This window comes from Hyla sarda, chromosome 3 (genome assembly GCF_029499605.1).
Source record: "Hyla sarda isolate aHylSar1 chromosome 3, aHylSar1.hap1, whole genome shotgun sequence".
Classification (NCBI taxonomy): Eukaryota; Metazoa; Chordata; class Amphibia; order Anura; family Hylidae; genus Hyla; species Hyla sarda.
Window position 1 is genome coordinate 402,465,288 of NC_079191.1, and position 20,880 is coordinate 402,486,167.

General features: G+C 41.0%; 1 protein-coding gene across 5 annotated transcripts in view; it reads left to right on the forward strand.

Annotated features, from left to right (window-relative positions):
• PRKCE (protein kinase C epsilon) overlaps positions 1-20,880 on the forward strand; it is a 478,701-nt gene that overhangs the window by 270,504 nt on the left and 187,317 nt on the right. For all 5 annotated transcript variants that reach the window (XR_008891642.1, XM_056568104.1, XM_056568105.1 and 2 more), the window contains 4 exons: positions 4,098-4,257; positions 11,562-11,596; positions 15,498-15,583; positions 17,539-17,668. Coding sequence is in view for 4 of the 5 variants with exons in the window: in XM_056568104.1 (XP_056424079.1) it covers positions 4,098-4,257; positions 11,562-11,596; positions 15,498-15,583; positions 17,539-17,668 (411 nt within the window). In the remaining variant the exon portion in view is untranslated. The remainder of the gene's footprint in view (positions 1-4,097; positions 4,258-11,561; positions 11,597-15,497; positions 15,584-17,538; positions 17,669-20,880) is intronic.

Sequence of the window (20,880 nt, forward strand, 5' to 3'; positions counted from 1 at the left end):
CTTCAACTGCAAGATTTATAGAAGGATTAAAAAAAAAAAAAGAGAGACTTTTGCGCACTTTATACTGTGCTGGAAGGTCCCTTTCTTTCTGGTATTTATCTATAGAAAGATTCTGTACAGAGGACGGATAGATGGATGTGTGGCCGGGTGATTTATCTCTCATTAGAATGATAGACTGACCTTGGCATCTACTTCATGCACATTGGGTTTTCTGCACTGCTGATTATTATTGTAAATGATCAATATACCCAGAGACATAGAATAGTACGCGGCATAATGTCCCCTCCAGCGACCTGCCCTTGTACAGTAAGGACAGACTGATACAAGATTACAGGGCCAGCTTCTCTTAAAGGGGAACTCTGTACTTCATCACAATGTTTATTATCCAGGAGGTTTTAGTGAAATAAAAATCTGTTTAGATGAATTAAGGATAGATAGATAGATAGAAGATGGAAGATATATCCATAGATAGATAGATAGATAGATAGATAGATAGATAGATAGATAGATAATCTATCATAGATAGATAGAGTAAGGATTTCACCCTGGGGATAGCTCTGGGATCGTCCTTGACACAGCCATAAGACAAGTTTCTTCACAATAAACCGGCAAACAGCAGTCTGGCTCCTCATCAGCTTTATTAGACAGGTTGCAGGATAAATAAAAACATAAGACAGGAACAAAGCAAAATCCTAGACCATCCACTTCACTATTGTGGGTGTCACTCACAGCCCTGGCTGTGTGCTCCTCACAAGGACCCCTGCCTCCCCCCAAAGCCACTTTGTTGTCTTCTGGGGAGAGCCCAGACTACACTGCCTGACTTCCTTTTAAACACACGTCCCCTGTCTGATACCTCATTAATTAGGCCACAGGTGGAGGTTTCTCCAGGGTTAGACAGGGAAATACACCCTTCCCTCGCCACAGTGTCACAATAGACAGATAGATGCTAATGAGTTGCTAGCAACTTTAGCAGTCGCCTTTCCTGGTCCTAACAATGGCTTTCAGTACTCAGATACCCCCAGGACTTATGGTGGGGTAGCACAGGGAGACTGGCAGCAATCACGCAAGAAATACATGCTTGTTATAAATCACATTGTCTGATTTTTAAAGAATTTATTTGCAAATTATAGTGGAAAATAAGTATTTGGTTAATGGCAAAAGTTCATCTCAGTACTTTTTTATATTCCCTTTGTTGGCAATGACAGAGGTCAAACATTTTCTGTAAGCCTTCACAAGGTTGATGGTATTATGGCCCATTCCTCCATGCAGATCTCCTCTAGAGCAGTGATGTTTTGGGGCTGTCACTGGGCAACATGGACTTTCAACTCCCTCCAAAGGTTTCATATGGGGATGAGATCTGGAGACTGGCTAGACCACTCCAGGACCTTGAAATGCTTCTTACGAAGCCACTCCTCCGTTGCCCGGGTGGTGTGTTTGGGATCATTGTTTTGCTGAAATACCCAGTCACGTTTCATCTTCAATGCCCTTGCTGATAGAAGGAGGTTTTCACTCAATATCTCACGATACATGCCCCATTCATTCTTTTCTTTACACGGATCAGTCGTCCTGGTCCCTTACAGAAAAATAGCTCCAAAGTATGATGTTTCCACCCCCATACTTCACAGTAGGTATGGTGTTCTCTGGATGCAACTCAGCATTCTTTCTCCTCCAAACACAACGAGTTGAGTTTTTACCAAAAAGTTCTACTTTGGTTTCATCTGACTATATGACATTCTCTGAATACTCTTCTGGATCATCCATATGCTCTCTAGCAAACTTCAGACGGGCCCGGACATGTACTAGCTTAAGCAGGGGGACACGTCTGGCACTGCAGGATTTGAGTAGTGTGTTACTGATGGTAGCCTTTTTGACTTTGGTCCCAGCTCTCTGCAGGTCATTCACTTTGTCCCCCCGTGTGGTTTTGGGATTTTTTGCTCACCGTTCTTGTGATCATTTTGACACCACGGGATGAGATCTTGTGTGGAGCCCCAGATCTAGGGAGATTATCAGTGGTCTTGTATGTCTTCCATTTTTCTAATAATTGCTCCCACAGTTGATTTCTTCACACCAAGCTGCTTGCTTATTGCAGATTCAGTCCTCCCAGCCTGGTGCAGGTCTACAATTTTGATTCTGGTGTCCTTTGACAGCTCTTTGGTCTTGGCCATAGTGGAGTTTGGAGTGTGACCGTAGTGGGAGATCTTGGCTCCTGCCAAGGCTAATAAAATCATGGGGTGCATCAATAGGGGCATAGATGCCCACGACAAGGAAATTATTCTACCGCTGTACAAATCACTAGTCAGACCACACATGGAATACTGTGTACAGTACTGGTCAGACCACACATAGAATACTGTGTACAGTACTGGGCACCAGTGTACAAGAAAGATATAGCGGAACTGGAGAGGGTTCAAAGAAGGGCAACCAGGGTAATACGGGGAATGGGAGGACTACAGTACCCAGAAAGATTATCAGAATTAGGGTTATTTAGTTTAGAAAAAAGAAGGCTTAGGGGAGACCTAATAACTATGTATAAATATATTAGGACAGTACAGAGATCTCTCCATGATCTATATATACCCAGGACTGTATCTATATACATCTAGAGGAAAGAAGGTTTCTACACCAGCACAGACGGGGGTTCTTTCCTGTAAGAGCAGTGAGACTGTGGAATTCTCTCCCGGAGGAGGTGGTCATGGTGAACTCTGTAAAAGAATATAAAAGGGGGCTGGATGCATTTTTGGAGAATAATAACATTGCTGGTTATGTATATTAAATTTATAGGGACAGAACGTTGATCCAGGGATTTATTCTGATGCCATATTTGGAGTCGGGAAGGAGTTTTTACCTCTAGTATGAGTTTTTTTTTTGTCTTCCTCTGGATCAACTCAGTAGGGACGCATTAGGGATATAGGTTGAACTTGATGGACTCTGGTCTGTTTTCAACCTTATGAACTATGTTACTATGTATGTAACTTGCACAGATAGATAGATATGCCATAAATAGATAGATCTTTTCCTGGGTCCTAACAATGGCTCCTGCTACTCAATAGTACTATTGCACAATAGGGAAACCAGCCAGCAATCATCTTTGTCTGCGCCATGTCGCAGAAATGGTGCGCCAGTCTGCGACACGATGCAACATTTTTTCCCGACGGACCCGATGTGGATTCTCCCAAACCCGAAAAAGGGGCGTAACCCGACATTTCTGAGCTTTCCCACGTATTAGGTTTCCAACCCGAATTTGTTGAATTGTTGTGGATTTTTTCCCGACAGCTCAGAGGAGTTGGAAACCAAAACCTACAAAACCCACGTGCGACAAACAGGATGCGACATAATAATAAATACCAGGGGGAAAAAGCAGTCGAGTAAGAAAGCAAGATAGACTTACAATCTAAGTAAATGAGGGCCAATGTGTATCAAAAGGATAAATAAATAGATAGATAGGAGATAGATAGATAGATTGATAGATAGATATGAGAAAGATAGATAGATTGATAGATAGACAGATAGGAGATAGATAGATATGAGAAAGATAGATAGATAGATAGATAGATAGATAGATAGTGTTACAATGCTGACAAGTCGCTAGACTGCAGAAAAAGGAAGACTGAAAGAATAAAGACACCACCCAGTAATCATGCCAGAAATATACACAAGCAGATATCACATTTTGGGAACAAAAGTAAATGTCTGCTCACTACAACTTGCCTAAAGCTGATGGGAGAAGTAGTAGTTTTGCTGAAGGACTTAGATAATGTGCAATCAACCAACAAGAGATTACAAATAATAAGACCACAAAATATGAAAGAAGCAGGGCCAGAAAACGCAATATGGGAAAATTCTGCAATAAACCAGAGGAAGTTTCCTATGCTAGATACTGAATGCACCACATAAACAGACTGGACAAGACACAAAAAACACACATGGTAGCAAATACATATCGTAAATTAGAAGACACAGTGGATGGATGTAATAGAGTATTATTGCTTAGACTGTATGGTACAAGTGTACGTGTTATTTGTTATTAGTAATTGTTATTAAGAGAAATTATTTGACATTTGTGATATATTTAAAGTGTTTTTTTTTTTTATTTTCAGCTCCCAAAGAAAATGAAGAGCGAGTATTCAGAGAGCGGGTGGGGCCCCGGAAGAGGCAGGGAGCCGTGCGGCGTAGGGTTCATCAAGTAAACGGGCACAAGTTCATGGCAACCTACCTTAGACAACCTACGTATTGTTCACACTGCAGAGATTTTATATGGTAAGATGGGTTATATACCTGTACAGCACTATTGTATTTGTTTTGTTATTTGGTAGAGATGAGCGAACTTACAGTAAATTCGATTCCTCACAAACTTCTCGGCTCGGCGGTTGATGACTTATCCTGCATAAATCAGTTCTGCTTTCCGGTGCTCCGGTGGGATGGAAAAGGTGGATACAGTTCTAGGAAAGAGTCTCCCAGGACTGTATCCACCTTTTCCAGCCCACGGGAGCACCTGAAAGCTGAACTGATTTATGCAGGATAAGTCATCAACTGCCAAGCCGAGAAGTTCGTGACGAATCGAATTTACTGTAAATTCGCTCATCTCTATTATTTGGTTAAAAAAAAAAACATTAAATAAAGGGTTCATATATTTGCAATCCCCGCAACTGTAATAATAATATAGATAAATTAAAATAATTAAATAAATAAATAATACATGGTAAAATAAATACAAACATTGTACTGTTTAAAGGGGTACTCCCATGGAAAACTTTTTTTTTTTTTTTTTTTTAAATCAACTGGTGCCAGAAAATTAAATAGATTTGTAAATTACTTATATTAAAAAATCTTAATCCTTCCAGTACTTTTTAGGGGCTGTATACTAAAGAGAAATCCCAAAAAAAGAAATGCATTTCCTCTGATGTCATGACCACAGTGCTCTCTGCTGACCTCTGCTGTCCATTTTAGGAACTGTCCAGAGCAGCATATGTTTGCTATGGGGATTTTCTCCTGGTCTGGACAGTTCCTAAAATGGACAGCAGAGGTCAGCAGAGAGCACCGTGGCCATGACATCAGAGGAAATGCATTTCTTTTTTGGATTTCTCTTTAGTAACCAGCCCCTAAAAAGTACTGGAAGGATTCAGATTTTTTTTTTTATAGAAGTGATTTACAAATCTGTTTAACTTTCTGGCACCAGTTGATTTAAAAAATAAAAAATACATTTTCCACGGGAGTACCCCTTTAAGTACTAATGTATATGTAAAAAAATAAAAAATAAAAGGCGCTGAAAGAAAGTAAAATTCGTACTGCAAAAAAACAAGACCTCTCTGTCAACCTAGGATTAAAATGGTTCTGTCCACCGGAATGGATTCAAAAAAATACGGTAAATCCCAAAAAAAAGCCTTCATCTTTAGGGCCATAGTTCCAATTGTTGTGTTGGCCCATACCATTGGGGAATGTTAATACCGTACATACAATTTTTTTTTTTTCTTTATGTGGCTCTTGCTTATTCCGAAAACCGATTTCAGGGAAATATGAAAAGTCATTATAATATAATCAATCATAGACTAAAAGTAAAAAAAAGTTACTAAAGTAAAAAAAAATAAAAAAATAAAAACTCTTTTTTATTTTTATTATTATTATTATCATTTTTCTAAATCTTTGTAGTGTCTCTTTAAGGTTTGTCTCCACATTGTGCCCTATAAATATCCCGGCTGCAGAATTTCCTTTTTAAATTGACATTAAGGAAAGAAGGGTCACCTCCATTGTCTGCCATAGTAAAAACGGGTCTGTATGGTGCTTCGGTAGCTCAGATGAGGGCTAGGAGGGGGGGGGGGTGCAAGTGTCTAAGGCAATGTTTCCCAACCAGAGTGCCTCCAGCTGTTGCAAAACTACAACTCCGGGCGTGCTGGGAGTTGTAGTTTTGCAACAGCTGGAGGCACCCTGGTTGGGAAAACACTGGTTGAATGTGCCAAAGGGGTCTCCCTGAAAACCCTACAAGACGTTGCCTCTTGCATTGTTCTACGAATCTCCCACTTTAGTTACAATATTTACTTTATTTACTTTTATTTTTGGGGTTTCCTGAATCTGGTGACTCATTATATTTGTATGAAGAAGTAAGAAAAAAATCTACAACTGTCCTATACATCTGTTTCCTGCTAAATATAATGCAGACATGTGCTTGAGTGTAGTAAATAGGGGTTGAGTGGTGTTTCCTATCCTGACATGTCTATTTTAGTAAGTATGAGCGTTCCTCATGAAATTCTGGAGCATCTTTTCATAGATTCCTCTGTTGTGCTGTTCCCCTGTTATTCCTCCTGGAAATATAGGAATGAATAGATAACTGGGTATTACCGTTTTTCTTGTTAAAGGGGTACCGTACCCCTTTAACAAGAAAAACGGAAATACCCAGTTTTAAAAAGGGGTATTCCAGGCAACAACTTTTTTAGATATATCAACTGGCTCCAGAAAGTTAAACAGATTTGTAAATGACTTCTATTAAAAAATCTTAATCCTTCCAGTACTTTTTAGAGGCTATATACTACCAAGAAAATGCTTATCTTTTTAGATTTCTCTGATGTCATGACCACAGTGCTCTCTGCTGACCTCTGCTGTCCATTTTAAGAACAGGAGAAAATCCTCATAGCAAATATATGCTGCTCTGGACAGTACCAAAAATAGACAGCAGAGGTCAGCAGAGAACACTGTGGTCATGACATCAGAGAAATCTAAAAAGATAATTTTTTTCTCTGGAAGGATTAAGATTTTTAAATAGAAGTCATTTACAAATCTGTTTAAAGGGGTTATCCAGGCAAAAACTTTTTTATATATATCAACTGGCTCCAGAAAGTTAAACAGATTTGTAAATTACTTCTATAAAAAAATCTTAATCCTTTCAGTACTTATGAGCTTCTGAAGTTAAGGTTGTTCTTTTCTGTCTAAGTCCTCTCTGATGACACCTGTCTCGGGAATCGCCCAGTTTAGAAGCAAATCCGCATAGCAAACCTCTTCTAAACTGGACGGTTCCCGAAACACGTGTCATCACAGAGCACTTAGACAGAAAAGAACAACCTTAACTTCAGAAGCTCATAAGTACTGAAAGGATTAAGATTTTTTAATAGAAGTAATTTACAAATCTGTTTAACTTTCTGGAGCCAGTTGATATATATAAAAAAAAGTTTTTGCCTGAAATACCCCTTTAACCCCTTAACCCCTTAAGGACCAAGGACGTACCGGTACGTCATTGGTCCTGCTCTTCTGATATAACGCGGGGTTACACAGTAACCCCGCGTCATATCATGGCGGGCCCGGCGTCATAGTGAAGCCGGGACCCGCCTCTAATAGCGCGCAGCGCCGATCGCGGCGCCGCGCGCTATTAACCCTTTAGCCGCGCGCTCAAAGCTGAGCCGCGCGGCTAAAAGTGAAAGTGAAAGTTCCCGGCTAGCTCAGTCGGGCTGTTCGGGATAGCCGCGGCTAATCGCGGCATCCCGAACAGCTGACAGGACAGCGGGAGGGCCCCTTCCTGCCTCCTCGCTGTCCGATCGCCGAATGACTGCTCAGTGCCTGAGATCCAGGCCTGAGCAGTCATGCGGCAGAATCGTTGATCACTGGTTTCTTATGAGAAACCAGTGATCAACATAGAAGATCAGTGTGTGCAGTGTTATAGGTCCCTATGGGATAACAATGATCAGTGTATGCAGTGTTATAGGTCCCTATGGGACCTATAACACTGCAAAAAAAAAGTGAAAAAAAAAAGTGAATAAAGATCATTTAACTCCTCCCCTATTAAAAGTTTGAATCACCCCCCTTTTCCAAAAAAAAAAAAAACACAGTGTAAATAAAAATAAAAATAAACATATGTGGTATCACCGCGTGCGGAAATGTCCGAATTATAAAAATATATCATTAATTAAACCGCTCGGTCAATGGCGTGCGCGCAAAAAAATTCCAAAGTCCAAAATAGTGCATTTTTGGTAACTTTTTATATCATTTAAAAATGAATAAAAAGCGATCAATAAGTCCTATCAATGCAAAAATGGTACCGTTAAAAACTTCAGATCACGGCGCAAAAAATGAGCGCTCATACCGCCCCATACACAGAAAAATAAAAAAGTTATAGGGGTCAGAAGATGACAATTTTAAACGTATTAATTTTCCTGCATGTAGTTATGATTTTTTCCAGAAGTCCGACAAAATCAAACCTATATAAGTAGGGTATCATTTTAATCGTATGGACCTACAGAATACATATCAGGTGTCATTTTTACCGAAAAATGTACTACGTAGAAACGGAAGCCCCCAAAAGTTACAAAACAGCGTTTTTTTTTCAATTTTGTCGCACAATGATTTTTTTTCCCGCTTCACCATAGATTTTTGGGCAAAATGACTGACGTCATTACAAAGTAGAATTGGTGGCGCAAAAAATAAGCCATCATATGGATTTTTAGGTGTAAATTTGAAAGAGTTATGATTTTTTAAAGGCAAGGAGCAAAAAACGAAAATGCAAAAACGGAAAAACCTCCGGTCCTTAAGGGGTTAAGGACGCAGGACGTAAATGTACGTCCTGGTGAGGTGGTACTTAACGCACCAGGACGTACATTTACGTCCTAAGCATAACCGCGGGCATCGGAGCGATGCCCGTGTCATGCGCGGCTGATCCCGGCTGCTAATCGCAGCCAGGGACCCGCCGGCAATGGCCGACGCCCGCGATCTCGCGGGCGTCCGCCATTAACCCCTCAGGTGCCGGGATCAATACAGATCCCGGCATCTGCGGCGGTTCGCGATTTAAATGAACGATCGGATCGCCCGCAGCGCTGCTGCGGGGATCCGATCATTCATAACGCCGCACGGAGGTCCCCTCACCTTCCTCCGTCCGGCTCCCGGCGTCTCCTGCTCTGGTCTGTGATCGAGCAGACCAGAGCAGAAGATGACTGAAAACACTGATCTGTTCTATGTCCTATACATAGAACAGATCAGTATTAGCAATCATGGTATTGCTATGAATAGTCCCCTATGGGGACTATTCAAGTGTAAAAAAAAATGTAAAAGTAAAAGTAAAAAAAAAGTGAAAAATCCCCTCCCCCAATAAAAAAGTAAAACGTCAGTTTTTTCCTATTTTACCCCCAAAAAGCGTAAAAAACATTTTTTATAGACATATTTGGTATCGCCGCGTGCGTAAATGTCCGAACTATTAAAATAAAATGTTAATGATCCCGTACGGTGAACGGCGTGAACGAAAAAAAATAAAAAAAAGTCCAAAATTCCTACTTTTTTAATACATTTTATTAAAAAAAATATTATAAAAAATGTATTAAAAGTTTTTTATATGCAAATGTGGTATCAAAAAAAAGTACAGATCATGGCGCAAAAAATGAGCCCCCATACCGCCGCTTATACGGAAAAATAAAAAAGTTAGAGGTCATCAAAATAAAGGGATTATAAACGTACTAATTTGGTTAAAAAGTTTGTGATTTTTTTTTAAGCGCAACAATAATATAAAAGTATATAATAATGGGTATCATTTTAATCGTATTGACCCTCAGAATAAAGAACACACGTCACTTTTACCATAAATTGTACGGCGTGAAAACAAAACCTTCCAAAATTAGCAAAATTGCGTTTTTCGTTTTAATTTCCCCACAAAAATAGTGTTTTTTGGTTGCGCCATACATTTTATGATATAATGAGTTATGTCATTACAAAGGACAACTGGTCGCGCAAAAAACAAGCCCTCATACTAGTCTGTGGATGAAAATATAAAAGAGTTATGATTTTTAGAAGGCGAGGAGGAAAAAATGAAAACGTAAAAATTAAATTGTCTGAGTCCTTAAGGCCAAAATGGGCTGAGTCCTTAAGGGGTTAAACAGATTTGTAAATGACTTCTATTTAAAAATCTTAATTCTTCCAGAGGAATTGCTTATCTTTTTAGATTTCTCTGATGTCATGACCACAGTGCTCTCTGCTGACCTCTGCTGTCTATTTTAGGTACTGTCCAGAGCAGCATATATTTGCTATGAGGATTTTCTCCTGTTCTTAAAATGGACAGCAGAGGTCAGCAGAGAGCACTGTGGTCATGACATCAGAGAAATCTAAAAAGATAAGCATTTCCTATGTAGTATACAGCCTCTAAAAAGTACTGGAAGGATTAAGATTTTTAAATAGAAGTAATTTACAATTCTTTTTAACTTTCTGGCACCAGTTGATTTAAAAAAAAAAAAAGTTTTCCATGGTAGTACCCCTTTAAGCCATGTTCACATGGTAGAATTTTGTGGAATGTTCGACCTGGGAACATTTCCGGCAGACATTCCGCAAATAGCAAGCATCGGCAGAACATGCCGGCACTGGGACTGCTCAGAAATGTGCCGTCTCCATAGACAGCAATGCACTTACGAGCGGATCGTGCAGCAGAAAGAATTGACATGCCGTTGTCTTCCGGGCGTGCTGATAGTCGTATTTTTGCAGCTGGCGGCACACTGGTGAAAAACATCTGAGCAAGTACAAGTGTTGTGTCGGAATGCGGGGAGGTTTTAGCTTTTCAGCCAGCAGAATATTGAATGCAGTTGTGGTGACCCAGTACAGAATCACGGATCTGAAAGGAGGCCTGAGGCCTAGTCCAGCTTCCACGCATCTACTACAAGTTAACCCCACTACCCAGGTGAAAGTCAAAGCCTTGCGCTTAGCCTACAGTCTCAGGGATTACTTCAGCCAAGTTAGTCAGGTCAAGTCCCTAAAGTATAGCGTGGGCTGCATACCAGTCAAGTGAGTTATATACAGTACAATCAACTAAAAGTTCCAGCAAGCCGATCAGCTTCCCTAAATTCACTCTGCAACTCCTCCATGCTAATCTGAGCTGTAACGGATTGTACCATCTATCCAACCTCAGTAAAGCAAGCCAGTTAACCGTAACCTTGCGTCGGAGTGATTATTTGCCCCGTGCCGGGCACAGGGGAAGCTGGCCTACCGCGTGTGGTGTATAGATCAACCACGCCCTGGCGTCACGATAAGGTTAATTCCACAATACCCCGTCCAACACCACACAGTTCTGGGCAGAAACACAGAATGTTATATAGAATTAATGGGGGAGATTTATCAAAACCTGTCCAGAGGAAAAGTTGCTGAGTTGCCCATAGCAACCAATCAGATCGCTTCTTTCATTTTTCAGAGGCTTTTTAAAATTAAAGAAGTGATCTGATTGGTTCCTTTGGGCAACTCAGCAACTTTTCCTCTGGACAGGTTTTGATAAATCTTCCTCCTTGGGTATGAAAAACACAATGAGGTAAATAAATAGATAAAAACAAAAACTATATTTCCCCTTAACCAATGATAGCCCAGCTTTTATCTTAATGAGCTTTGGTAAGGTATAGGCTGAGCTGTAATTGGTTGTTTTGGGCAAAACCCAGACAGTTTTTGTTTTCATAGTTTTAATTTATTCCCCTTAAGTCTTTGCTAAATAAAGTCCTATTCGCATCTGTATCATAGCCCCCGGTGCAGAATAAATTATATTATCCTGATAGAGTTCCAAACAGCTTATTTATTCGGAATGCATTCTTTATTTTGTGTTAATATGTGTTTCTTTTTTTCAGGGGTGTTATAGGGAAACAGGGTTACCAATGTCAAGGTAAGAGTCTATGTATGGAAATATGTAAACATTTGCTATCTATTTATCTTTTTCAGCGCTATCTATCTAATCTATCTATCTATCATCTATCCATCATCTATCTATCTATCACATATATATCTATTTATCTATCTATCTCATATCTATCTCATATCTATCTATCTATCTATCTATCAATTATCTATCTATTTATTTATCTCATATCTATCTCATATCTATCTATCTATCTCATATCTATCTATCTATCTATCTATCTCATATCTATCTATCTATCTATCTCATATCTATCTATCTCATATCTATCTATCTATCTATCTATCTATCTATCAATCATCTATCTATTTATTTATCTCATATCTATCTCATATCTATCTATCTATCTCATATCTATCTATCTATCTATCTATCTCATATCTATCTATCTCTCATATCTATTTATCTATCTAACTCATATCTATCTATCTTTCTATCTATCATCTATTTATTTATCTCCTATCTATCTATAATCTATTTATTTATCTCATATCTATCTATAATCTATATATCTATTTATTTATCTCCTATCTATCTATATCTATCCATCTATCTTTCCTGTGATAAGTGGAGGATTAGGGAGTTGTTCTCTGGGAAATCTTGTCTCATCTCTGTAAACTTGTTCTGGTTTGAGAGGAGATCAGGGTGGAAAATGTTTGTGTCTGCCAGTTTTTATTTCTCAGGCTCGGTATTGGGTATCTTATCTCCTGCCCCGTCTGCGTCCTTCTCTTTTCGGGCACGTGTTTGCTATCTGTGCAGTATAAGGCGCTGCCAGTCTGATCCTATGATTAGTGTCTGGCAGACGGTATATTCTCCATTGGTGTCAGTGATCTCTGTGTTATCCTGTCTAGGACCATATAACTTTATCCTGATGATATGGTGAGAATACAGCGGAGACATCTCTCATATCATTCTATACTATTTGATGTGTTCTCTTATTCTTTACTGCCATTGTGTCCTATAGGCAGAAGATTTAATTTTTTATTTCTAATAACAAGACGTATCTTCTCTCTGCTGTAATTATAAGAAATAAAACTGGAAAGAAATTTGGTCCAAAACCCCAGATTCCTGTTCTATATTTTACCTTCAGATCTCCTGCTTCCTTCCCACCATTACTATAGCTGCTCACTTATTTATACCTATCATCCATCCACATTCAACCTATGTTCACACTCAGTTTTCGGTCCATATTTTAAGCTTAAAAAAAATTATAATAAATTAAAAGCAGCTGAAAATTTCAGCCGATTTTTTGCTTTTCAACCATTTGATCTGATATTTTACGTTTATTTCTTTAAACATTCTCTTTGGGCATTTTTCATTTGTTAATTTTTTATACAGCAAATACTATTATACTATTGCAAATCATCTGAAAAAAGTTTCACGTGGCGTCTTTTTATCCAAAAGCAGGAGTAGGCCGTAACTCAGAAAAAGGTTCAAATCTTTTCATTATTTTAATTTTCTGTGTTGGTTCCACTACTGGTTTTGGTTAAAAACCATAAAAAAAAGAATTTTTTTTTTTTTTTTGTGTAAACTGAAGGTTTACAGCTCAAAAGACAAAAGTTTTTTCTTTTTTAAATATATTAATTTCTATTTAACTTGATGGAAACACTGCAGTACAAATGGCCGTCATTTTCCATCCCTAAAACGATGTGCAACGTTGCACATCATTTTAGGGAGACGGAAATCCGGCCATAACATTTGTACTGAGTGGGAATTATCTGCAGTGTTTCCATCGAGTTAAATAGAAATTAATATATAAAAAAAAAAACTGTTGTCTTCTGAGCTGTAAACCTTCAGTTTTTTTTGGCTTAAAGGGGTAGTCCAGTGGTGAAAAACTTATCCCCTATCCTAAGGATAGGGGATAAGTTTCAGATGGCGGGGGGCCCCCCCCCGATCTCCCGTACAGGGCCCTGGCTTGCTGGCCAGAGAAGCGGCGGCCGACACGCCCCCTCAATACATCGCTTTGGCAGAGCCGAAGATTGCCAAAAGCAGTGCTCCGGCTCTGCCATAGAGTTGTATTGAGGGGGCGTGTCAGCCGACGCTTCGTGCGGTGGTCAACCCGCCCCCTTTCCGCGGGCTGTTGGGGCCCCGTACAGGAGATCGCGGAGGGCCCCAGCGGTCGGACCCCCCGCCATCTGAAACTTATCCCCTATCCTTAGGATAGGGGATATGTTTTTCACCACTGGACTACCCCTTTAATAAAACAATTAAAATACCGTGTTGAACATAGCCTTACTTGCTACAGGATTTCCAATGATAGAACTTAATCTTCTGCTGCCTCCTAATAAATAAAATGGAAGAGCAGCTGAGCTTGTCCACTCTATTCACTCGAGAGTCAAGGACCCCCTGTGTTGTGATGGATGGGGGTCCCAGCAGTCAGCCCCCTCACTGATCCGATACTTATCAGCTTTGCTGTGGGTATTTGATTTGAGTTTTAATCTTGGGTTAACCCTTTTTTAGATTGTATTCACACACACACGATTTTTGAGCACTTTTCTGTTCACAATTTTTATTTTATCTTTTGCTTTTGCTTTTGATTCACTTTTTCAGCAGTATACAGCTTAAAATCAGGTTCATAAAACAAGGTGCGAACATGCCCCAAACTTTATGACTGTTTTTGGAGCTCAGCACAAGAAAAGGAGACCTCCAATGAGTTCTGACTGATAGTATATAATATATTATAGCAAAAAAGAAACAACAGTTACAACTCAGCTCACTCACATTGTGGACAATGATCAGGAGACATCTATGGTGAATGTGGCGCTGGAGCACGGACAATGCAGGCCACTTCCCGTGTAGATTAGCAGAAAAGGAATAGTGATCCAGCTCTCACACAAGCCAACGCGTTTCGGGCTAGAGATCAGCCCTTAGTCATGGCCATGACTAAGGGCTGATCTCTAGCCCGAAAACGCGTTGGCGCGTGTGGTTTTATGTACCCCATCTTTTTTGGTTGTTGTACCATGTTTTAAAGGACCTATTAAAAGTCAAGTTTTAATTGTAAGGCGTGAGAGCTGGATCACTATTCCTTTTCTGCTAGTATATATTATCACTCATTGAGGATAGAATGAATGACATATGAACATTAAAGCGTTCGGACAGGTGAAATGTTTAGAGCGCAGCGGGTCTCAGTCCTGAGACCTGCTGCGATCGTAATAGCTGGCTGAAGTGTGAGCTTCACCCCCTGGCTGTCAATGAAATCTTACTCTTTCACTGCATTAGTCTATGAGGATGTTTCCTGACCAGGGTGCCTCCAGCTGTTACAAAACTACAACTCCCAGCATGCTGGGAGTTGCAGGTTTGCAACAGCTGGAGGCACCCTGGTTTGGAATCACTGGTCTGTGGACTAAAAGAGCGGCCTGCCAGGGAGTGAAGAGTGCTGCTGTGTACTTCAGCCGCCTATTACCTAGTGTGATCTTTAAACTTGTCACCTGTCTGGACGACATGTCAAAAGTTTTTGCAAATGACACTCAGGCCCATTCACACAGCGGAATTTCCACATGGAATGCGACGTTCTGCTACATGAAGTTAGCATTGTAAATAAATGGGATTTCCACTGTCCCATCCACATGGCAATGGGACGCTGAATTCAGGACGGAATCTGCAAAAAAATCTGTCTAGGTTTGCATGTGGCGCAATTCTTCTTGTCAAAGTGTCAGAAAACACAATGGAACCCGGTGGACCCCCATTATAAGTGAATGGTGGTATCTGTCCTGCAACACATCAGGCACTGGGATTTGGTTATAACCACAGAGAAACATGAACATAGCCTAAACATAGTGAACATAGCCTAAACGTTGAGTGGAGAAATGATGGCATTGGCATCTTGGCACCCGAGATCATTGTTTTTTTTATTGTTCCCTCTTTGCAGTTTGCACTTGCGTAGTTCACAAGAGATGCCACGAGCTTATAATAACGAAATGCGCCGGCATGAAGAAACAGGAAACTCCCGACGAGGTAAATGTTTACATTTCGAATGTTAGCGCTTTGTTGGAGAATATGTCACTGTTATCTTTTAGTCTATCATTGTTTTGTAGTATGTATTGTTCATAGTGTAGCTGTGTGATGTTCTCAAGATCGTGGACCCCATGAACAAAACAAAAAAAAACTCACGTAAAAAACATATTGGTGTACGTAGGAGAAGGCAAAGAAAAAATGGGCCCAATATTATCGTACCAAGATATATCACCCAGGACCGAGACGTCCCTTTTACAACACTGGGGCCAGTTCCTTACCCCTTTGATTTAAACCAGTGTTTCCCAACCAGTGTGCCCCCGGCTGTTGCAAAACTACAGCTCCCAGCATGACCAGATCACAGGTGGAGTGGGGATTGAATTGGGATGGGTGGTGGTGGTAGTGGTGGCGGGTGGAGGTTAGGGGTCAGTCCGACTGCTGGTGCCCTCCACGATTTCGAGAATGGGGACCCAAGTCTCCTGTCAGAATGGAACTATGGGAGCTGCCAGAGATAGCCGGGTCGTGAGTACATCTGCCAGTCCCTGTTCTCGGGATCATGGAGAGGTCCCAGAAGTCGAACCCCCTGTAATCAGTTAGTTATCCCCTATCCTGGTAACTTCGTAAATTAGGACAACCCGTTTAATGGGGTACATCTTATTCCCTATCCAAAGGATAGGGGATAAGATGCCTGATCGTGGGGGTCCCGCCGCTGGGGACCCCCGTGATCTTCCACACTGCACCCCGTTAGAATCAGCCCCCGGAGCGTGCTCGCTCCGGGTCTGATTACTAGCGACCACAGGGACGGAGAATAGTGACTTCACGGATCCGCCCTCGTGTGACATCACGTTCCGCCCCCTCAATGCAAGCCTATGGAGGGGGCGTGACAGCTGACAGCATGCTCCGGGGGCTGATTCTAACGGGGTGCGGCATGGAAGATCACGGGGGTCCCCAGCGGCGAGACCCCCGCGATCAGGCATCTTATCCCCTATCCTTTGGATAGGGGATAAGATGTACACCAAAAAGCATCCTGCGGGATGAAAAAAATCCCAACAGGGAAATACCAAACTAGTAATGAATTAAGATCTACACCAAAAGAAATTACTAGATATCCACAACAAGTAATAGAAAACGTACAAAATCTTTATTAATCACATTGAACATACATAAAAATACATAAAAACGAAAGAATGGCACAGCAAAGTAACACCATGGATGGCATATACCAAAGGTAAGCCGTAAGATGCAATATGTCCTTCAGAGGGCTAGAGTGCCGCAAGTAATGAGATAAAATAAGATAAGGAGTACACTGGAGGCACAGATCTGACTAACACAACAATACCGTATACCATATGACATGATAGGTCTTACCCAGGGATATGCACAACCCCTACATATGTTTCGCTCCTTCACCACCCCCCCCCCCCCCTCAGCACTCCAGGCTGCACTTCCTGTGTTTGGACTTCGGTCCTAAGTCTGTGTATGAGATGGGGGAAATGTGCTCTTGAGCTTTTTTAAGCACAAATAAAACATAGAAAACTTCCTTTTTTTTTTTCCAACAAAGTATATTAGAAATCTTTTTTATTTACCATAAGGAGGGCAATAGCATAATTTAGTTTTAATGAGAGTTTCCCTTTAAGGATTACAGTAAGGTGTATCAGCTGGAAAAGCTCAGATATTCTAACATGTCCATAAAATGGAGTTCTTAGTAAAAAAAAAAGCAAACTAAGCTTTATTTATGATTGTAGGGGCGTCAAATGGAACATAGTGAGGTCAGCTGGCAGATCTGTATGAACCAAAGCCGTGAAATCCATCCGTGTCTTATCGAATAGCTGCGCAGATTGTCCGGGCTCAGATCATTACTATGTGGATGTTGTAACTTCTAAGTCCAGATGTGTTTGCAGGAGATATTTGTAAGAAAATAATTTTTTATGTTTGTCTTTTTTTTTTCCCCCCCACAGGTCGGCTCGCAACGATTTAGTGTCAATATGCCGCACAAGTTTAGCATCCACAACTACAAAGTACCCACGTTTTGTGATCACTGTGGTTCCTTATTATGGGGTCTTATGAGGCAAGGTTTACAATGCAAAGGTGAGATAATACATCTTGTGTCTTCTCTAGTGTTGAACAAGGTGTTTCTTAAGAATGTTTATAAATAATGGAACCACGATTAAAGGGGTACTCTGCTGCTCAGCGTTTGGAACAAACTGTTCCGAACGCTGGAGCCGGGAGCTTGTGACGTCATAGCCCCACCCCCTCATGACGTCACGAGCTCCTGACTCCAGCGTTCGGAACAGTTTGTTCCAAATGCTGAGCCGAGGAATACCCCTTTAAAGGGTAGCTCCCACCATCCCTTTTTTTCCCCTCTCTGTCCCTGCCTATTTCCCATCTATCCCTAACCCCCTCCCTGCTAATTTTTTTTTTTTACTATATAAAAAATGCAGTTTTGTCTGCCTAGTAGTGTGCTCACTACCAGTCAGACTTCCCCAGCCGGCGTGACAGCACTGATGCCTGCTGGGGCTGACTTCCGCCCTTAGTTCATCTACACAGGGTGCCTCCAGCTGTTTCCCCACTACAACTCCCAGCTTGCCCTGACATCTATTGGCTGTCAGGGCATGCTGGGAGTTGTAGTGGGGAAAAAATGGAGGCACCCTGTGTTAAAAACAATACATGGCCGCGGCGCAACCTAAACCCCGCTACCCCTCCCCTGAACCCCACTACCCCTCCCCTTAACCCCGCTACCCGAACACCCCCCCCCCCCAGACATACCAGGACAGTGCAGCGACGGGATGCCGGGAGGCGGGGCCGGCGTGCAAGGCCAGGGAGCAGGGGAGCCAATGCGCACTTCTTCTGTTCTAAGCGCTCGCTCCCGCCTGTTTGATTGACAGGCGGGAGCGAGCACCGCTGTGAGTGAATTCTGACTCATTGCCAGGCTTCAATAAGTCGAAATTCACTAGTGACGTCACTGCCGAATGCATTCGGCCACTAGGAGGGTGACCCTAATTTTTTAATTAAAGTATATTAGAGATATGTTGTAGTACTTAAGTACTACAACATATCATTTTTTTTATTTCATGACAGTGCCCATTTAAGTATTATAATTCTCTGTTAGACCACACAAACATTACATGAATCAAACATGCAAGCAAACATTGTAAGATATATTTTTTAGAGAGACATTTTCTCTTTCTCTTTAGAACAGTCTTTTTCCATCCTCAACTCATGATTCACCCTCAAAAACGACTAAAAATCTGGCTTGAGATACCAGCCGACTATTAGCTTACTGATGGATCAGGATACATGCTGTCCATTGTAGTCTATGGTCCAATAAAAACAAAAAAGAGAGTACGTGCCCCTAGTGAAGTACATTAAATATTAAAGGGGTTATCCAGGAAAAAACTTTTTTTTTTTTTTTAGATTAACTGGCTCCAGAAAGTTAAACAGATTTGTAAATTACTTCTATAAAAAAATCTTAATCCTTCCAATAATTATCAGCTGCTGAAGTTGAGTTGTTCTTTTCTGTCTAAGTGCTCTTTGATGACACGTGTCTCGGGAGCTGTCCAGCGTAGAAGCAAATTCCCATAGCAAACCTATTTTGCTCTGTGCAGTTCCTATGGGAATTTGCTTCTACTCTGGACAGCTCCCGAGACACGTGTCATCAGAGAGCACTTAGACAGAAAAGAACAATTCAACTTCAGCAGCTCAACTTCAGCAGTTTTTTCCTGGATAACCCCTTTAAGGAATTTTTGGAAAGGGAGATTGCACTTACCATGTAGGGTTGCGCACAGAGTACAACACCTCAGAAGACATCAAAAGTCAGATCAGGACTTGCAGCCGCAGCTCATCCGGTGATAGCGCCGCTAGTCCGGTAGGTAAGCGCTGTGGTTGGCAGAAGAAAAACAGAGCTTTTCCCAGTGCTGGTCCAATATTCTGCAAAAGTACTGGGACATATAATCCTAAAATGCAATTTATTGGCACTAAAGCAACGCGTTTCTGGTCCGGACTGGACCCTTTATCAGGCAAGGTGCATACATGCGAATAACAGTACAGACACTAAAAACTAGGGTATTTAGTGTCTGTTTTGTTTTTCACATGTATGCACCTTGCCGGACAAAGGGTGCAGTCCAGACCAGAAACGCGTTGCTTTAGTGCCAATAAATTGCATTTTAGGACACAGATTATATGTCCCAGTACTTCTGTATAAGATTGGATCAGCGCCGGGAAAAACTCAGTTTCCCTTCTGCCAACCACAGTGGATTGTAGTCTATGGAGGAAGAGATGCTGCAGTGTGAGACAGAGGCAGACAGTGAAACAGGGAATGGCTGCAGCAGCTTTTAGTAAGTATTAAAAAAAAAAAAGTGAGATGACAAGCTGATTGGTGGGGTTCCAACCACTGGGACCTCTACTGATCTGGAGAACGGAGGAGAATTGTCCCTCAAATGAATGGACCATGTTGTGCTTGTTTGGACAGCAGTTCATTCATTCTCTAGGGATCTTCAGAACATCCTAGTGGCCAGACCCCAACGATCAGCTTGTTATCCATATGCTGTTGATAGGGAATAACATTTGGAATTGAGAATATACCATTGATTTTGTTGTTCCTTTTTTGGGTCATTTAGTTTTGAAGACTTCATATACCCTGTTAGGGCATTCTGAGTTCAAAGTGGGATATGTATGGGGGAAGGGGAGGGGGCTGGGAGGTAGGTGCGTTGTGCTTTTTAATCAGCTCATTATCAAGGGAACTTCTAACGAGTAGAGTTTATCCAAATGAAGGGTTAATCAACAATCGCTTGTTCATAGGGTGTCATGCTGATGTGATCCAGTGATCTCCAGAACCCAACAGCAACTATTCACTTCCACTGCAGCACTCCCATAGGAGAAAAAAAGTATTACACCATTCTTATCAACATCAATGGACTGCCCATATAATTCTCCAACAATAGTGAAGAACTTAAATTCCATGCAGACCTCCATTTATTTATTTATTTTTTTTTTTTTATACAAACATTCCCTCGCTAAGTGATTCTGGTAACAAAACATATTAGAAAATTGTTATTTTTATATTTTTGGTTGCCAAGGAGACTCCGACAGGGTTTTAAATGTTGTGCGATAAATCACAACGAAAAGAAATATGTCTCATAACCATCTTGATGATGACGTATCCAAAAAGCCCAGACATTATTTCCATTGATTTATTACTTCTCAGTATAAAAAATGTGAACTTCACTATTGTCCGATGTTGTGGAAAATGAATCGATGTTATGACTGGCCACTAGAGGGCGATGTATTAAAAGAGTTTCTTC